General features: G+C 41.9%; 1 protein-coding gene across 6 annotated transcripts in view; it reads right to left on the minus strand.

Moving 5' to 3' along the window:
* The window catches only part of LOC110521718 (ecotropic viral integration site 5 protein homolog), a 70,174-nt gene that overhangs the window by 20,295 nt on the left and 32,373 nt on the right, over nt 1-17,506 (minus strand). For all 6 annotated transcript variants that reach the window (XM_021599520.3, XM_021599516.3, XM_090231887.1 and 3 more), the window contains 4 exons: nt 13,251-13,391; nt 12,897-13,055; nt 10,582-10,728; nt 9,858-9,953 (listed from right to left, as the gene is read on the minus strand). In XM_021599520.3, coding sequence (XP_021455195.2) covers nt 9,858-9,953; nt 10,582-10,728; nt 12,897-13,055; nt 13,251-13,391 — 543 coding nt within the window. The remainder of the gene's footprint in view (nt 1-9,857; nt 9,954-10,581; nt 10,729-12,896; nt 13,056-13,250; nt 13,392-17,506) is intronic.

Consider the following 17,506-nt stretch of genomic DNA (forward strand, 5'->3'; position numbering starts at 1 on the left):
AATCCTATCTTCTGGGCCTGAATAGAAGGCAGTTTAATTTGGGCATGATTTTCATCCAAAATTCCAAATGCTGCCCTCTACCCTAGAGAAGTTAAACACTTTGCAATGAAGATCTGTAAGTTATTTGGATTTTACAAATTATCTTTGAAAGACAGGGTCCTGAAAAGGAGATGTTTCTTTTTTTTGCTGAGTTTATTTCAAGTTTATCCAACTTGTATCCATTTGCTTGCTAACAAGGTATAACAGATGATATATTATGAACACACCCTTCTGTCCGTCTCCAACTGTTTGAACAGCTTGCTAGCCTGTCCACTTTCTGCAGATGTTTAAATCATGTGGCGTACCGTATTTTTCAGAATGATTCCTTACGTTGCGTTTTATGCATATTGCACATTTATAAAATGCAGACTAAACTGCTAGGTTAAAATACTCCTAGCAGATCGTGTTACTGCAATTTATTTATTTATTTATTTATTTAACCAGGTAGGCAAGTTGAGAACAAGTTCTCATTTACAATTGCGACCTGGCCAAGATAAAGCAAAGCAGTTCGACAGATACAACAACACAGAGTTACACATGGAGTAAAACAAACATACAGTCAATAATAAAGTATAAACAAGTCTATATACAATGTGAGCAAATGAGGTGAGAAGGGAGGTAAAGGCAAAAAAAGGCCTTGGTGGCAAGGTAAATACAATATAGCAAGTAAAACACTGGAATGGTAGTTTTGCAATGGAAGAATGTGCAAAGTAGAAATAAAAATAATGGGGTGCAAAGGAGCAAAATAAATAAATAAATTAAATACAGTTGGGAAAGAGGTAGTTGATAGGGCTAAATTATATGTGGGCTATGTACAGGTGCAGTAATCTGTGAGCTGCTCTGACAGTTGGTGCTTAAAGCTAGTGAGGGAGATAAGTGTTTCCAGTTTCAGAGATTTTTGTAGTTCGTTCCAGTCATTGGCAGCAGAGAACTGGAAAGAGAGGCGGCCAAAGAAAGAATTGGTTTTGGGGGTGACTAGAGAGATATACCTGCTGGAGCGTGTGCTACAGGTGGGAGATGCTATGGTGACCAGCGAGCTGAGATAAGGGGGGACTTTACCTAGCAGGGTCTTGTAGATGACATGGAGCCAGTGGGTTTGGCGACGAGTATGAAGCGAGGGCCAGCCAACGAGAGCGTACAGGTCGCAATGGTGGGTAGTGTATGGGGCTTTGGTGACAAAACGGATTGCACTGTGATAGACTGCATCCAGTTTGTTGAGTAGGGTATTGGAGGCTATTTTGTAAATTACATCGCCAAAGTCGAGGATTGGTAGGATGGTCAGTTTTACAAGGGTATGTTTGGCAGCATGAGTGAAGGATGCTTTGTTGCGAAATAGGAAGCCAATTCTAGATTTAACTTTGGATTGGAGATGTTTGATATGGGTCTGGAAGGAGAGTTTACAGTCTAACCAGACACCTAAGTATTTGTAGTTGTCCACGTATTCTAAGTCAGAGCCGTCCAGAGTAGTGATGTTGGACAGGCGGGTAGGTGCAGGTAGTGATCGGTTGAAGAGCATGCATTTAGTTTTACTTGTATTTAAGAGCAGTTGGAGGCCACGGAAGGAGAGTTGTATGGCATTGAAGCTTGCCTGGAGGGTTGTTAACACAGTGTCCAAAGAAGGGCCGGAAGTATACAGAATGGTGTCGTCTGCGTAGAGGTGGATCAGAGACTCACCAGCAGCAAGAGCGACCTCATTGATGTATACAGAGAAGAGAGTCGGTCCAAGAATTGAACCCTGTGGCACCCCCATAGAGACTGCCAGAGGTCCGGACAATGCCGTCATGCAATGCCGCATGACAAACTATTATTTTTCCAGAATCAAATGTTCATTGATACTCCCATTTTAGTAGTGTTTGCTCTGCGCACAATTTGAAGAGTTGAGACATAAAAAGCGTATCATTAGAAAGGTTAACTTCTCATCTATTACAGTAAGATAATGTCTCACTGTGTTTCAGTGTCAATATGACCGATTGTTGGACCAAACAGCAAATAGCGAGTTGAAACCGTTTGTATAAGAGGAAGAAGTGATCTCTCATCTTTGTTGAGTGGCAGTGGGTGGGCTTGATATGTGTGTGTAAACAGGAAGGTGCACACAGCACAAAAGGAGCAAAAGAGACAAGACTAAAAAAAAATAATATGAGAAGAAGTGGACAAACACTCTTTTATTGCGATACAGTCCTTTGGAATATCTTGTAAAAAATAAATATATAGCCAAGCCCTCTTTGTAACAGACCGATTTTTTTGGAGATAAATCTATTGACACTCAAGCTGGGCGATGTTTGTGCAGTGTTCATATTAGTAGTTCTGGAATTTGTCCCCCAGGAAAGACCGTTTCCACGGTAACATGTATTTACATGATGTGATGGAACGTTGAAACATTTCAGACACTGGATCTTGCTTCTTGCCATAGAAACACCAGCAAGATTGGATAGCCAGCTGCAGGTATCACCAAGCTATGCTTGTTAGCTGCTGTCAGATAGCCTACAGATATATAACTGAATTAGCTGACCATCTTGAGATGGCAAGTCAGTCAGGAGGGTTGTCCTCAATTTCATAACTCAGTTCTCTTCATAGCAAAGCTAGCTTCGCTTACCTCGCTGTACTCACTCCTGACCTTGTTTGTTGTGATTGAATAGCAAAAACACACCCAAGACTACTTTAGTTTGCCTTCAGTCATGGCCGCTAGCATTTCGTAATGAGCATTGATGAAAAACAGGGCCAAATCAGGAAGTGCAGTCGCCCTTTAACAACGCATAAGACAATTTCTTGTACATCATTTTTGGATGTGTTAACTCTGTAGTATAGGTCAATTGTCGGTATATTAAAGGGTGCATGTGTGTGGGCCGACGCTGTGAAGAAAGCAGACAGAGAGTCTGACACCCTAGTTCACAGGTGTCAGCAATGTTTCTGAAACGCCAACGAGTGTACTTGCTGGGCTAAAACATCAAAGCTTCTGTATTATCATGTTTCTTCAGACTGAGCTGGTGGAAATACTGAAGCAATCACTGTCAACCTCCCCTGTTTCTTCTCAGATCACAGAAGATGATACTATCACTGAAACTAGTCAGCTCTATTTTCAAGGATATAGTTTTTCTCATTACGAACAAATGTATGCAATAATACTTTTATCCAAAGTGAATTAAGAGTTAACATAGTGTTGTTTAGGGTGTAGTTTCACACACAGGCGACACCAACAGCAATCTCAGGACACTAGATAAAGAACTGCAGCACGGTAGGAAGATTCCCACACCGAGGCTTCATAACCTGACAAATCACTAGCACAGGAAATGCATAGGTTGTTTTCTACTGGCAGAAAATCTGATTCAATTCAATTATTTCAGAGAAAGGTTGATTTCAATCTCCAAATACATAGTCGGAGCTAAACAAAAATCGGCAACCCCCTGAGGGTGCCATGTTTTAATGACTACTCAATCAGGCATGAGCATGGTTGGTATGATATGAAATGATGATAGGAAAGTGACTCTTGTAGTCTAGCCTTTCTGGAGATGATCACGGTTTCTTGGCGCACTCCTCACCTCTGCAGTAAGCAGGCCTTTTTCAAAGCTTTCGCTTTAAATCACCCCACCTTCTTCCTCACATCAATGAAGAAAACGCTCATAGATAAGGGCTCTAATCTGTACAACTTTCTGTAGGCCTATGTATGGTGCGTGTGTCGAGTGCTGGTGAACTCAGAGTAAGCCAAAATGCTCAGATGATGATGATGGAGTGGGTACGGAGTGTTGAATTGTGGCTTATGTTGAGAAGTCGCTATGGGCTGGACAAAAGTTAAGCCTCGTCATGGACTTTGAAGCAAGGTTATTATAGTTTTGCGTTTTTATATCTATTTAGTTTTAGTTTTTTAATTTGAATTCAGCTTAGTTTCAGTTCGTTTTGAGACCTGATTTGCTAGTTTTTATTTAATTTAAGTTGTATGAAAATAATAGCGTTTTAGTGTTAGGGACAGAAAGCATGCTAGGAGCAATTTGGGTTGTATAGTTTTTTGTGTGTGTTTTTGGGATGTCACTTCTTGCAACTGGGGGGCAGTAATTTACGTTTACATTGTCATAATTTACCAGACGCTCTTATCCAGAGCAACTTACAGGAGCAATTAGGGTTAAGTGCTTTGCTCAAGGGCACATTGACAGATTAGTCGGCTCGGTGATTGGAACCAGCGACCTTCTGGTTACTGGCCAAACGCTCTTAACCGCTAGGCTACCTGCCACCCATAAGGTGATGGGTCAGGTCTTAGGTTAGTTTAGCCCTTCATGACTCCAATGCTACATTGGAGTCATTCCACGTCCCTTTTGATTAGCGGAGGTGATTTGGTCAAGTCTAGAAACAATTTACACTAGATACACTGTTTAACCACAGATTTCCACAGAGGATTTTTGTTTAAAACAGCTTTGAGCCGACAGTTTTTTGTTGTTGTTCCCTCCCGAATTTACATTAGCTCAGGAAATGCAATGCAACACACCTTTGTGGGAATTTGTATTAAAACAGTGCACAAAATATCTATATATATTTTGTATTTGTAAAATAATTTTGGGGTGCTCTGAAAGTGAAATTACGGAGGGTTTCAAAACCATATTGCACACGGTGATTATGAATGGTTAGACAGAGCATCAGGACAGTTCTACACGTTGGGCCCGCTGTGGTCAACTGTTCAAATGAGAACCCTATGGCTCTCACAAGTTAAGGTAAGGTCAACCTCAATGTGACTTGGATTTAAAGAGAAACTGAAAGTAATAAGCAACTTCTCCTTTTGAAAATGGCCTATGTGGTATCAATGAGTCAGAAACATTTATTCTAGTGTAAAATTGAGAAATGTGTAAAAAGGATAATTTTGGACATAGTCTTGTCCAAAACAGAGATTTGCGAGATATTTAGAGAAAAAAATGGTATGTGCATGGGTTGGGTTCAATTCTGCCCACAGCTGGTAATAAGTAATAATCAATTTGGACCGCATTTGCATGCAACCCGATCGTAATGCCCATGGTCAATTTGGTTTGACATTCGATATCCCTATGGGGCTTGTTAGGGGCCATCAGTAAATAACACAATGTATATAGGACAATATATTAAAAACGTCAGTAGCTCCACCACATTTCAACAACTTAAAAAACAAACTTTTAAATTGTTTAAATTCATATACAAATATTGAAAGCATTTAACGAGACAGAAATTACTCCACACAATCCTCATGGCTAAGGACGCTGCTGGTACGCTGCGTTTACTTTTTCGCTCTTTACATGAATTGCTGTTGGAATTTAGCGTTTTTACCAGCTTCTTGGTTTTGTCGCCTTCCATTTTTTCCTTGTTCAGCTTTTTCATTTCAGACGTTTTATCTGCCAACCACGTGCCTGTCTGGTAAAAGTTGAACGCCTCTCCTCCTACTCAGCCTCCCGACAAAAGCTTCTCCCAAGCGGGTGTGACACCTACTCCCATTGCCTGCTGCTTTGATACCTTCCGGCAATGTGCTCCCTTTCTGGTATCCCCATCTGGTACTCTGTCTCTGTGTCTGTCTGTCTGTTTGTCTCTCTGTCTGTGTGTGTCTCTGTCTGTCGGTCGGCCTGTCTCCCCCCCCCCCCCAGTTACCTGATGAAACTGCTGTGCCAGATGATACACATTCAAATGCCATAAAGCAACACTACAAAGCTCTCCCTGTCATCCGCCGTGCCCTGATTGTATTACTGCTGACAATATCCAGCAATGTGCATGTACACCCTGTCACGTCTACTGTTGCTTGCCCCAATTATGACTTGTGCTCTGATGATTTCCGCTTCACTGATTTCTGCTCTCGTTAAAGCCTGGATTTTATGCACATTAACACTAGAAGCTTATTACCTACAATTTATCAATTAAAAGTGTGGTTTCACAGGTCCAACCCAGATGTGTTGGTCATTACTGAGAAAGAGTGTTCTGAACACTGATGTTAACCTTTCTGGTGATAACCTTTTTCGACAAGACAGCTCTTCCAAAGGTGGTGGAGTGGCCATCTTTACCAAGGATCACCTTCAGTGCTCAAACAATTTGATTAGCTGGTTTTAAGCATTAAGCTTTCAAATATCTCTGTTGACTGTTGCTTGGTGTTATCGTCCACGATCACAACCAGCCTGTAACCTACCTGCCCTAAGCTCTCTCCTGGCCCCTTACACTAAGTCTGAATTTGTCCTAATAGGTGACCTAAACTGGGACATGCTTATTCAGCTTAATTCTCTCTGTCAAAGATGCTTGGACCTTCCTTTTTGATATTTTCAGTGGTATTGTTAATTAAAAACCTGTTAGAGCTCTAGGGGCGCTATTTCATTTTTGGATAAAAAACGTTCCCGTTTTAAGCGCGATATTTTGTCACGAAAAGATGCTCGACTATGCATATTCTTGACAGTTTTGGAAAGAAAACACTCTGAAGTTTCAGAATCTGCAAAGATTTTGTCTGTAAGTGCCCCAGAACTCATTCTACAGGCGAAACCAAGATGATGCATCACCCAGGAATTAGCAGAATTTCTGAAGCTCTGTTTTCCATTCTCTCCTTATATGGCTGTGATTGCGCAACGAATGAGCCTACACTTTCTGTCGTTCGCCCAAGGTCTTAGCAGCATTGTGACGTATTTGTAGGCATATCATTGGAAGATTGACCATAAGAGACTACATTTTCCAAGTGTCCGCCTGGTGTCCTGCGTCGAATTCGGTGCGCAATTGCCAGCTGCTTCTACTTTACAATTTGATTCAGGGGAGAAAGCATGTGTCCAAGAACGATGTATCAATGAAGAGATATGTGAAAAACACCTTGATGATTGATTCTAAACAACGTTTGCCATGTTTTCAGTCGATATTATGGAGTTAATTTGGAAAAAAGTTTGCGTTTTGAGGACTGAATTTATGGATTTTTTTTGGTAGCCAAATGTGATGTATAAAACGGAGCTATTTCTAATACACAAGGAATCTTTTTGGAAAAACTGAGCATCTGCTATCTAACTGAGAGTATCCTCATTGAAAACATCAGAAGTTCTTCAAAGGTAAATTATTTTATTTGAAGGCTTTGATGTTTTTGTTAATGTTGCGTGCTGGATGCTAACGCTAATGCTAACGCTAAATGCTAACGCGAAATGCTAACTCTAGCTAGCTACTTTTACACAAATTATTGTTTTCCTATGGTTGAGAAGCATATTTTGAAAATCTGAGATGACAGTGTTGTTTACAAAAGGCTAAGCTTGAGAGATGGCATATTTATTTCATTTCATTTGCGATTTTCATAAATAGTTAACGTTGTGTTATGCTAATGAGCTTGCTGATAGATTTACACAATCCTGGATACAGGGGTTTTTTCATAGCTAAACGTGACGCAGAAAACGGAGCGATTTGTCCTAAACAAATAATCCTTCAGGAAAAACTGAACATTTGCTATCTGAGAGTCTCCTCATTGAAAACATCTGAAGTTCTTCAAAGGTAAATGATTTTTTTGAATGCTTTTCTGTTTTTTTGTGTAAATGTTGCCAGCTGAATGCTAATGCTAAATGCTACGTTAGCCATCAATACTGTTACACAAATGCTTGTTTTGCAATGGTTGAGAAGCATATTTTGAAAATCTGAGATGACAGTGTTGTTAACAAAAGGCTAAGCTTGAGAGCTAGCATATTTATTTCATTTCATTTGCGATTTTCATGAATAGTTAACGTTGCGTTATGGTAATGAGCTTGAGTCTGTATTCACGAACCCGGATCCGGGATGGGGAGATCAGAAAGGTTAACAAGCGCACCCCCATAAAAAAAATTGTTTAGCCCCTGGTTCGACCGTGATCTGGTAGAGTTACTCCACCTCAAGAACACAAATACTCAGGCTGTCATTCAGGCAAATTAGAAATAAGTGCACTCAGACTATCTGGAAGTCCAACGTGAGTTACTTTTAGGAGCAGTTCTCTCTGTGGGTCTAACCCCAAGAAGTTCTGAAAAATGGTGAAAGACCTGCAGAATAAACCGTCCACCTAACAGCTGCCCATGTCCCTTAGTGTTGATGATGTGGTTGTTACTGACAAGGAGCGTATGACTGAGCTCTTTAAATCACCACTTCATTACGTCAGGATTCCTAATTGGACTCAGCCACGCCTCCTTGCCCATCCAACACATCCTATCCCAGCCCTTCTAATGCAATTAGCCCTGATGCTCCTCCCTCTTTTCCTCCTGCTCCACTACACAGCTTCTCCCTGCAGGCAGTCACTGAGTCTGAGGTGCTAAAGGAGCTCCTTAATAAACTTGACCCTAAAAAAACAACTGGGTCAGATCCTTTCTCCTTTAAGGTTACAGACCCCATCATCGCAGAGCCCTTCTCGACCTCTGGGAAGACAGCCACGGTGCGTCCGTTATTTAAAGGGGGAGCACAAGCTGGTCCTAACTGTATTAGGCCAATTTCTATCCCGTCCTGTTAATCAAAAGTGTTAGGAAAAACTTGTCAATCAATTGACTGGATTTCTTGATGCATCAGCACATATCCAAGCTGCAGGCTAAGGTTAAATGTAGACTTGGTTTCCTCTATCGTAATAGCTCCTCTTTCACCCCAGCTTCTAAACCAACACTGATTCAGAATGCTAGCTTACAGAGACGTAATTGATATATCTGCAGGTAAGGGTGTTCTCGAGCGGCTAGATGTTCTTTACCATTCGACCATCAGATTTGCCACCAATGCTCCTTATAGGACACAGTTAAAAGGTCCTGCTGTTGTCTGTGCCTAACAACGTTGTTTGTGCTCCTAACCATGGTGTGGTGCTGCCATGTGGTATTGCTGTCATGTGTTGCTACCATGTGTTGTCTTAGATCTCTTTTTGTAGTGATGTGTGTCTTGTCCTACATATTTATTTTTTATCCCAGCCCCTGTCCCCACAGGAGGCCGTTTGCCACTTGGTAGGCAGTCACTGTAAATAAGAATTTGTTCTTGCCTAGTTAAATAAACAAGTAAAAAAATATATTTAAAAAAAAAGTCCCATTTACATTGTTTAATTTATTGACGGTCCCTAACTAGCCCCACAGATAGGCTATCCAAAGTCAAACCAACTTTACCACCGCCGACTGAAGCTAATATACGAAAGAAGTTGGCTAGCTTGCTGGCTAGTCTACTTCCAGACACAAGACCTGGTTAGACTGTTTCAAGTTATCGAGAAGGGTGAGTGACTAACTGTGTACTGTTCTGGCAGAGTGAAAGTACAAAACGCTTCCCACGTTCAAACATAAACACACACCAACATGAAAGCATGCCTCCAAATCTCGTTCTCAGTCGCATTTCCTAATGAGGAGAAATGAAACCGAGGCCAAATCAGGAAGTTCGACCCCCCCTTTAAAAGGAATAGTGTCGAGAATGGTGCAAAAAATATAGTGGAATGGAATTCTCGCACATGTTTACACCAACCCAATGCTTTTTAACGTCAGTAGTCCATGTAAGAAGAATCAAATTAGCTACTTAGCACCCCCCCCTTCGGCTAGTGATAGCCTGTGATGCACAAACAAGGACTTTTTGAAATATCGCCATCTCCTGGCCGCATTTACCCGCCAGATTGAGAAGCTTGAAAACCGTAGAAGTTGAATGAACATAATTCATGATGGTTTGTATTTTATTTGAGTTAGTTTTAGTTTTTCAAACAGGTTTGTTAATAATTTTATTTCAGTTTACTATATTGTTTTTTCCCCCCATGATTAGTTTTTGTTTACTATAATAAACTTGCTATGAAGTACTTTCAATAGAGATTCAAAGTGCTCTTTAGTCCATGACTAGGCTGAAATGACTAGCCAGGCTAATGTGACTCGGAGGGGGGCCAGGGTAAAGTACTGTACCTGTATCTCCAGTTCAGAGATTTGTTGCTGCAGCTCAGCCATAGCAGCAATGTTGTCAGCCTCTCTCAGCCTCACCGCCATCACCTCCTCCTTGTTCTGAAACAAATAAATAAAACACTGTCAGGCCAGAGTGTCACCGAACGTGAAAAAGAGTGAGTGTCACCAACATTGTAGAAAAGATAGCCTATTGCATTTATGTCAGTTAGCCTATTACCACTGCAGAAGTAATATTTCTACAGTGTTATCAAAGACATGTTAACAGCCATTACCACACTGTAAGCTCCTGGGAAACATTTGTATTACAGTTTAGTATGGTTCCTGAGGAAATCCCAGAGAGAAATGGGGTGTTGCTGAGCTGCAGAGGGCCGTTTAACACACACACACACACTTAACACCTTCACCAGCACAGAGATGTTAAGAAGTCAAAAGCAAAACAAACTGCTTCCCTGTTCAGAACCTGAAGACCTGATCTTAACAGGAGGCAACAGATCAGATAAAATAATGATTTTTGACAACTTAACAAACCAGTGATGGAGAAATATTCTCATTGTCCTTTCTGGCATGGTTTCAGATTCTACGGTGGATGCATTATGCAGCATAACCAGGCCAGCACAGTTCAGTTCAGTTGGCTCAGCTCTGTTCGGCTCAGTAGTGTGAATAGGGTATCAGTGGAAAAGCCACCTCACCAGCCAGTTCTAGTCATCCCAACAGCAAACTTTCTTACCTTGCACTCAATCTCCGCCTGTTTGCGTTTGATCTCCTGCAGCTGAACGTACAGGCTCTTGTTCTGGGCGGTCAGCACAGTCACACGCTCCTGAAAGCCCCGGCCCTCCTGCTCCGCCCGACGCAGTTGGTTGCCATGGATCTGGTTCTGCAGGCGGGGAGGGAGGGATATGGAAGGTACATTTTGGGAGGGGGCAGTTTATGCACTACACAACCCCACTGCTATATCACAAGAAGCCACCCATTTTAAACCATTTCTATATCTTGAATCATTATTTGCCTACAATAGAAAGTAGTGACTTAAAATGTCTGCCCTCTTCAACATGGAATACATTACCGCCTTACACGAGTACATCTGGAGCTACGGATATTTTGACAGTTAAAAATATGTACTTCTGCTGCCCCCTAGCGATTTGATAATGCAATAAAAGGGGACATTTGAATACCCTCAAATTCAAGTTTTATTTGTCACATGTACAGTGAAATGCTTAACTTGCAAGCACTGCCCAATAGTGCAGTATTCAATATAAAACAAGTATGACTAATAAAACAAATAAGAAAGGAAGTTATATACAGGGTCAGTGCCAACTCCACATTTACAAAAATGGACGGGTAGCAGGATAAATAAATGTAACAATAATAATAACAGTATGGCAGTAGCATGGGTGAGTGTATGTACAGCACATTCGGAAAGTATTTGGACCCCTAGACTTTCCACATTGTGTAAGGTTACAGTCTCATTCTAAAATTGATTAAATAAAACATGTTCCTCATCAAGCTACACACAACACCCCATAATTGCAAATGTATAACAGAAACTACACAGAAATACCTTAATTACATAAGTGTTCAGACACTTTGCTATGAGACTCGAAATTGAGCTCAGGTGCATCCTGTAACCATTGATCATCCTTGATGTTTCCACAACTTGATTGGAGTCCACCTGCGGTAAATTCAATTGTTTGGACATGATTTGGAAAGGCAAATACCGGTCTATAGAAGTTCCCACAGTTGACAGTGCATGTCAGAGCAAAAACCAAGCCATGAGGTCGAAGGAATTGTCCGTAGAGCTCCGAGACAGAATTGTGTTGAGGCACAGATCTGGGGAAGGGTACCAAAACATTTCTGCAGCATTGAAGGTCCCCAAGAACACAGTGGCCTCCATCATTCTTAAATGGAAGACGTTTGGGACCACCAAGACTCTTCCTAGAGTTGGCCACCTGGACAAACTGACCAACTCAGGGAGGTGACCAAGAACCCGATTGTCACTCTGACAGAGGTCCTCTGTGGAGATGGGAGAACCTTCCAGAAGGATAACCATATCTGCAGAACTCCACCAATCAGGCCTTTATGGTAGAGTGGCCAGACAGAAGCCACTCCTCAGTAAAAAGCACATGACAGAGTTTGCCAAAAGGCACCTAAAGGACTCAGACCATTAAAAACAAGATTATCTGGTCTGAGGAAACCAAGATTGAGCTCTTTGGCATGAATGCAAAGCTTCACGTCTGGAGGAAACCTGGCACCATCCCTACGGTGAAGCACGGTGGTGGCAGCATCATGCTGTGGGGATATTTTTTAGCGGCAGGGAAAGATGAATGGAACAAAGTACAGAGAGATCCTTAATGAAAACCTGCTCCAGAGCACTCAGGGCGAAGGTTCACCTTCCAACACAACAACCCTAAGCACACAGCCAAGACAACACATGAGTGGCTTCGGGACAGTTCTCAAAGTCCTTGAGTGTCTCAGCCAGAGCCCGGATTTGAACCCATTCGAACATCCCTGGAGAGACCTGAAAATAGCTGTGCAGCGATGCTCCCCATCCAATCTGACAGAGCTTGAGAGGATCTGCAGAGAAGAATGGAAGAAACTCTCCAAATACAGATGTGCCAAGCTTGTTTCGTCACACCCAAGAAGACTTGAGGCTGTAATCACTTTCCAAAGGTGCTTCAACAAAGTACTGAGTAAAGGGTTTGAATACTTATGTAAATGTACCAAAAAAAAACGTTTTGGTACATTTGCAAACATTTCTAAAAACCTCTGTCATCATGGAGTAGTGTGTGTAAATTGATAAGAAAAAACATTATTTATCCATTTTAGAATAAGGCTGTAATCTAAGATAATGTAAAAAGTCAAGGGGTTGGAATACTTTCCAAATGCACTGTGTAAGTGTAAGAGTGTGTGTGTATGTGTGCAAATGTGTTAGTGTAGGCGGGATAGACGAATATACATTGTAAACAGGGCACACACATTCATGTCAAGATACAGGTAGACTACTAATATTTCTACAAAGGCTTAGCTGTGTGTGTGCCCTCTGACCTGTGTCTCCAACTCCATCATCCTCTGTCGTGACTCTCTGAGCTCTGCCTGGGCCTCAGCCTCCCGTAGTCTGACACTCATTAGCTCGTCCTGCAGCTCAGACATAGCATTCTTCTTAGGGCTGTCCTTCCAGCGGCCCGCCGTACGCGCCAGGTGACGCTGTAAGAGCAGGTGGAGACGCACGCAATCAACCAAAGATGCTCGGACTCCACGCAACTAAAATAGCTAAGTCCTCACCTTATATGGTGTGGATAATAGATGTTCCTCCTTACCAACTGAGCTCCTTCAGTCCAGTCACAGCCTAAGCTTCCCTCAAAATTATACTATATTATACTATATTTAGCTGTTCCTTACCTGCCAGTGCTCCTCCAGGTCTCTGACCTGTTGTCTGAGCTCCTTCTGCCCAGTCACAGCCTCAGCCTCTCTCAGCTTCACTGCTATCAGCTCCTCCTGCAACCGCACTACGTTGGTGTCATCTGGCAGAGACGTGTTCCTCTGAGGAGAGAGACAGAAACAAACAGTCACAACCAAAACAATCACCGAGAAGACCCAAATTCAGGGTGTGGAGTATGCTGGATAGGGACAGTAAAATACCAGGGATGTGTTCAGCAGGGCGCAACATTTTGCAATTTACAGATAATATTTTTCTATGTAGATTCTATTCAGACTTTTATCTCCGTCACATGAAATCACTTGCACCAGGTGCGCTTTTTAGAACAGTGTTTTAGAACAGTGTTTTCCGCTAATTGTATTTTGGCAAATGTTTGAAAATCCCTTCACATTGGCTGCTTCATTACAGTAGTTGCATGTTACATAATATTGCTTCGTGGCTATTGTTGCATGTTTGAATGAAAGTCCCCCCAAAATAATGTTCCTTGATTATGTTCCTTGTAGGGCTGTGGCGATACCAGTATCGCAATATTTCTTCCCATGGTAAAAATAAAAACACGAAGCAGAAACGTTAGATTCCGCGATCAAATAAAATATCAAAGTCATTTCTAATTATGTCGACACTGTGAATGCAGTCTCCACTTTAAATTTAAATCACGCTGGCAGGAGAGGCTCATGCGTGTACCGATAGGACGCATAGGGAGTGAATATTAAGCCTCTAAATCAACTTATTCCCAAGCAACTGGGAGTGTGAGTGGTCGGTTTTGTACAACAGCGAACCAATCAGATGGTAAAGCGGCGCGGCGATATGAATCCAACAAGCCATGGCTTCCCCCAGAGGAAAAGACGACGATCAACTTGGAGACGCAAACGACAGTAATAAACAGTTAAAGGTGATCCAGGGAAACTCTCAATGCACACCAAAACAAAATACACTGCAACAATCTCATTACAAAAGTGGATTTGCTCAAAAAGAAAGTAAAGGCTATTGTGTCAGACACGCACAAACAAGGCGTGCGCATGAACGAAGATAACGGAATTAGCATTTTGGAAAAGTTGCAAACTTTAGAAGATTAATTGGACCAGCAAGAACACAGAACGAGTAGAACTATTTGAATATTGCCCTTACCGGAAGACGAGGAAATGGGATACCTTTTTAGCTATGATTTAACTATACTACAATGTAATTTGATTTATTTTTGTGACTTGTAAACCTGTAAGAGTTCGGGACAGATTAAGAGAGGATGTCGAGTCATTATTCCTTGTTGTCATTATAGCTAAAACACAATGGTGGTTATTGGTGGCTCTATCCAAGGGATTGGGAGGAGGTGACTGGGAGGGCATCAAACATATTTCTCTGAGGTGTGTAGACCCCCACCAGCCACTATATTTTAATTTACTAGGTAATGCAAACTGACCACAATACTTAAGTTGCAATTTTTCTCCAATGTATGTGCAATAACAATCTACAGACTGTTGGTACATAAGAAGAATAGTTGAAGCTTAAAAGCCGTAAAAAGGCATAGCGCCTGTTAAAATGTTTTATTTGATTCTTCGAAAATAGACTGAACAGACAAGGTTAACTTTGATTATATACAAGTCAAAGCCAAATGAATCCAACTTATTACATGGACTGTGCACAGGCTCTATGATGGGAAAAAAAAACATATGGTTCTTGAACACTTTAAAGCTTTCCTGCAAGAGTTACATTTCAAAAAAGGAGAAATTTAATATTTAAAGAGGAGCTGGGTTGGACAGGCCTATGACACACACAAGCCTAAGATCACCATGTGCAATGCCAAGCGTTGGCTGGAGCTGTGTAAAGCTCGCCGCCACTGGACTCTGGAGCAGTGAAACGCGTTCTCTGGAGTGATGAATTGCAGTTCACCATCTGGGAATCCGATGGACGAATCTGGGTTTTGTGGATGCCAGGAGAACACTACCTGCCCCAATGCATAGTGCCAACTGCAAAGTTTGGTGTAGGAGAAACAATGGTCGGTGGCTGTTTTTAATGGTTCGGGCTAGGATCCTTAGTTCCATTGAAGGGAAATCTGTGCTTCCAACTTTGTGGCAACAATTTGGGGAAGGCCCTTTCCTGTTTCAGCATGACAATGCCCCCCGTGCACAAAGCAAGGTCCATAGAGAAACAGTTTGTCGAGATCGGTATGGAAGAACTTGACTGGCCTGCACAGAGCCCTAACCTCAACCCCACCGAACACCTTTGATATGAATCGGAACGCGGACAGCGAGCCAGGCCTAATCGCCCAACATCAGTGACAGCAAAGGGGGAACCAACTTCATATTAATGCCCAGGTGTCCACATACTTTTGGTCATGTAGTGTATTTAAGGAGTGCATGGTGCCAGTATTGGAGGATTTGGATTAATGACAAATCTATGGATAGCATGATTGTTTCTGTCAAACAGGTAGGCCTAACTCTTATTTTATTGAATAGGAAGAAATAGGCTCCAACAAAGCCCTTGTTGTTAGTGAAGTCGAATTAATATGAAGGAATGTTGTTGAAATGAATTGGGAACCATTTGCTGTCCACCCCTGTTTCATTATGCTGCCCACTTGCCTTTTTAGTTTACATTCTCCTGCACGCTCTCCTCATTAATAAGTTAATGATTGAAAAAGTGTCTTGTGACATTGTAATCCATTTGGTCTCCAGTCTATGAGCTACAAAAAAAACAACACACGTAGGCTGCATAATTTAGTCAATATTAAATACATTTTAGGGAGCGTTAGTCTCTCCCAACATCACCCTGGCAAGGAACGCTGGGCATGGACAAGCTAAATATTTTGAGCCCCTGCCTTTGGCCAAGTGGGCACTACTTATCATGGGGCAGCATCAGCGCTCACTTAAATAGCCCTCATGGCACTGGGTGGGAGAATTTATTGTTTTGGGGCAGAATAATGTAAGGTGTTATGTGTTGTTGTTGTTGGAGGTGCATCTTTAACTCATAAAATTGCGCCCTCGTCGAACTGCCACTCTAGGCAACTTTCTAATCCTGCCTAATGGGCAGGCCGGCCATGGGGCCTAATCATAGAATTATATTTAGAATCCCTATTAACTCAATAGCATCTCTGTGGGTCATAAAGATTTGTCATTTAACTTTTAAAATGTATTACCTTTTATTGTGGCATAAACACAACCAGTCATGATGTTTTAATCTAATTGTCAATCACTTCAAACAGGCTCCTTTACTAGGCTACCCACGCACGTTCATCCACTTGCAACTTATTTCCTGCCTCCAAACAGTGGTGAATGGAAAGAGACATCTGTGACAAAAAAAACACCAAAAAGTGTCATGACATTTTTGCCGATTTTCATTAGACCAGAATGAATGCCTTCACAGCTGTCGTTGCGCGTCTCCTGTCGGCCACTTATCTCTGCCTTGGCAAAATGTCAATGTTCTTGTTGGACCACATCGCATTTTAGAGCGTAGGCTATACACATACCGCATGTTTTCAAGTCCATTCGCTCATTTTTCATGCCTCATATGGGAGCGATAAATAATGGTGTAATAGCCAACAGTTTTAGACATTTTGTTTTCATTATTGTGATAGGCTCGTGTTTTAATGGAACTGCGTACCCACACTGCTTCTTTTGGACGGAACGGCGTACCCACACTGCTTCTTTTGGACGGAACGGCGTACCCACACTGCTTCTTTTGGACGGAACGGCGTACCCACACTGCTTCTTTTGGACGGAACGGCGTACCCACACTGCTTCTTTTGGACGGAACGGCGTACCCACACTGCTTCTTTTGGACGGAACGGCGTACCCACACTGCTTCTTTTGGACGGAACGGCGTACCAGACCACACCGCCTTACTTTCACATCTGAACATTACTTATGATATTTACAGATAATGAAAAATGTACGCTTAATCCAGTATAAACTAATGTATAGAAGGTATTATACAAGAGACACAATTCTCACTGAGGGTGCAGTCAGACACTCGATGGGTTGGACAATACTTTTCTCGTCAATCTTGAAAAACATATACTTAACTGGAAGAAGAAAATAAATCTACCTATCCTCCATCGTTAACACAATGGAAAGGCCAAATGCTTTATTATCTAAATGTTGAAAGTGCATGGGCAACGGACAGAAACAAAATGGTGCAGTTTGAGGTCATGCTGGGGATAGGGGTGTGGATGTTTGTGAATAAATGTGACTCTGGATGAAGACAACGTTTGAGGAAAACCGCCCTG

The sequence above is a fragment of the Oncorhynchus mykiss genome, chromosome 4, assembly GCF_057628025.1.
Source record: "Oncorhynchus mykiss isolate SJ-2025 chromosome 4, ASM5762802v1, whole genome shotgun sequence".
Taxonomy (NCBI): domain Eukaryota; kingdom Metazoa; phylum Chordata; class Actinopteri; order Salmoniformes; family Salmonidae; genus Oncorhynchus; species Oncorhynchus mykiss.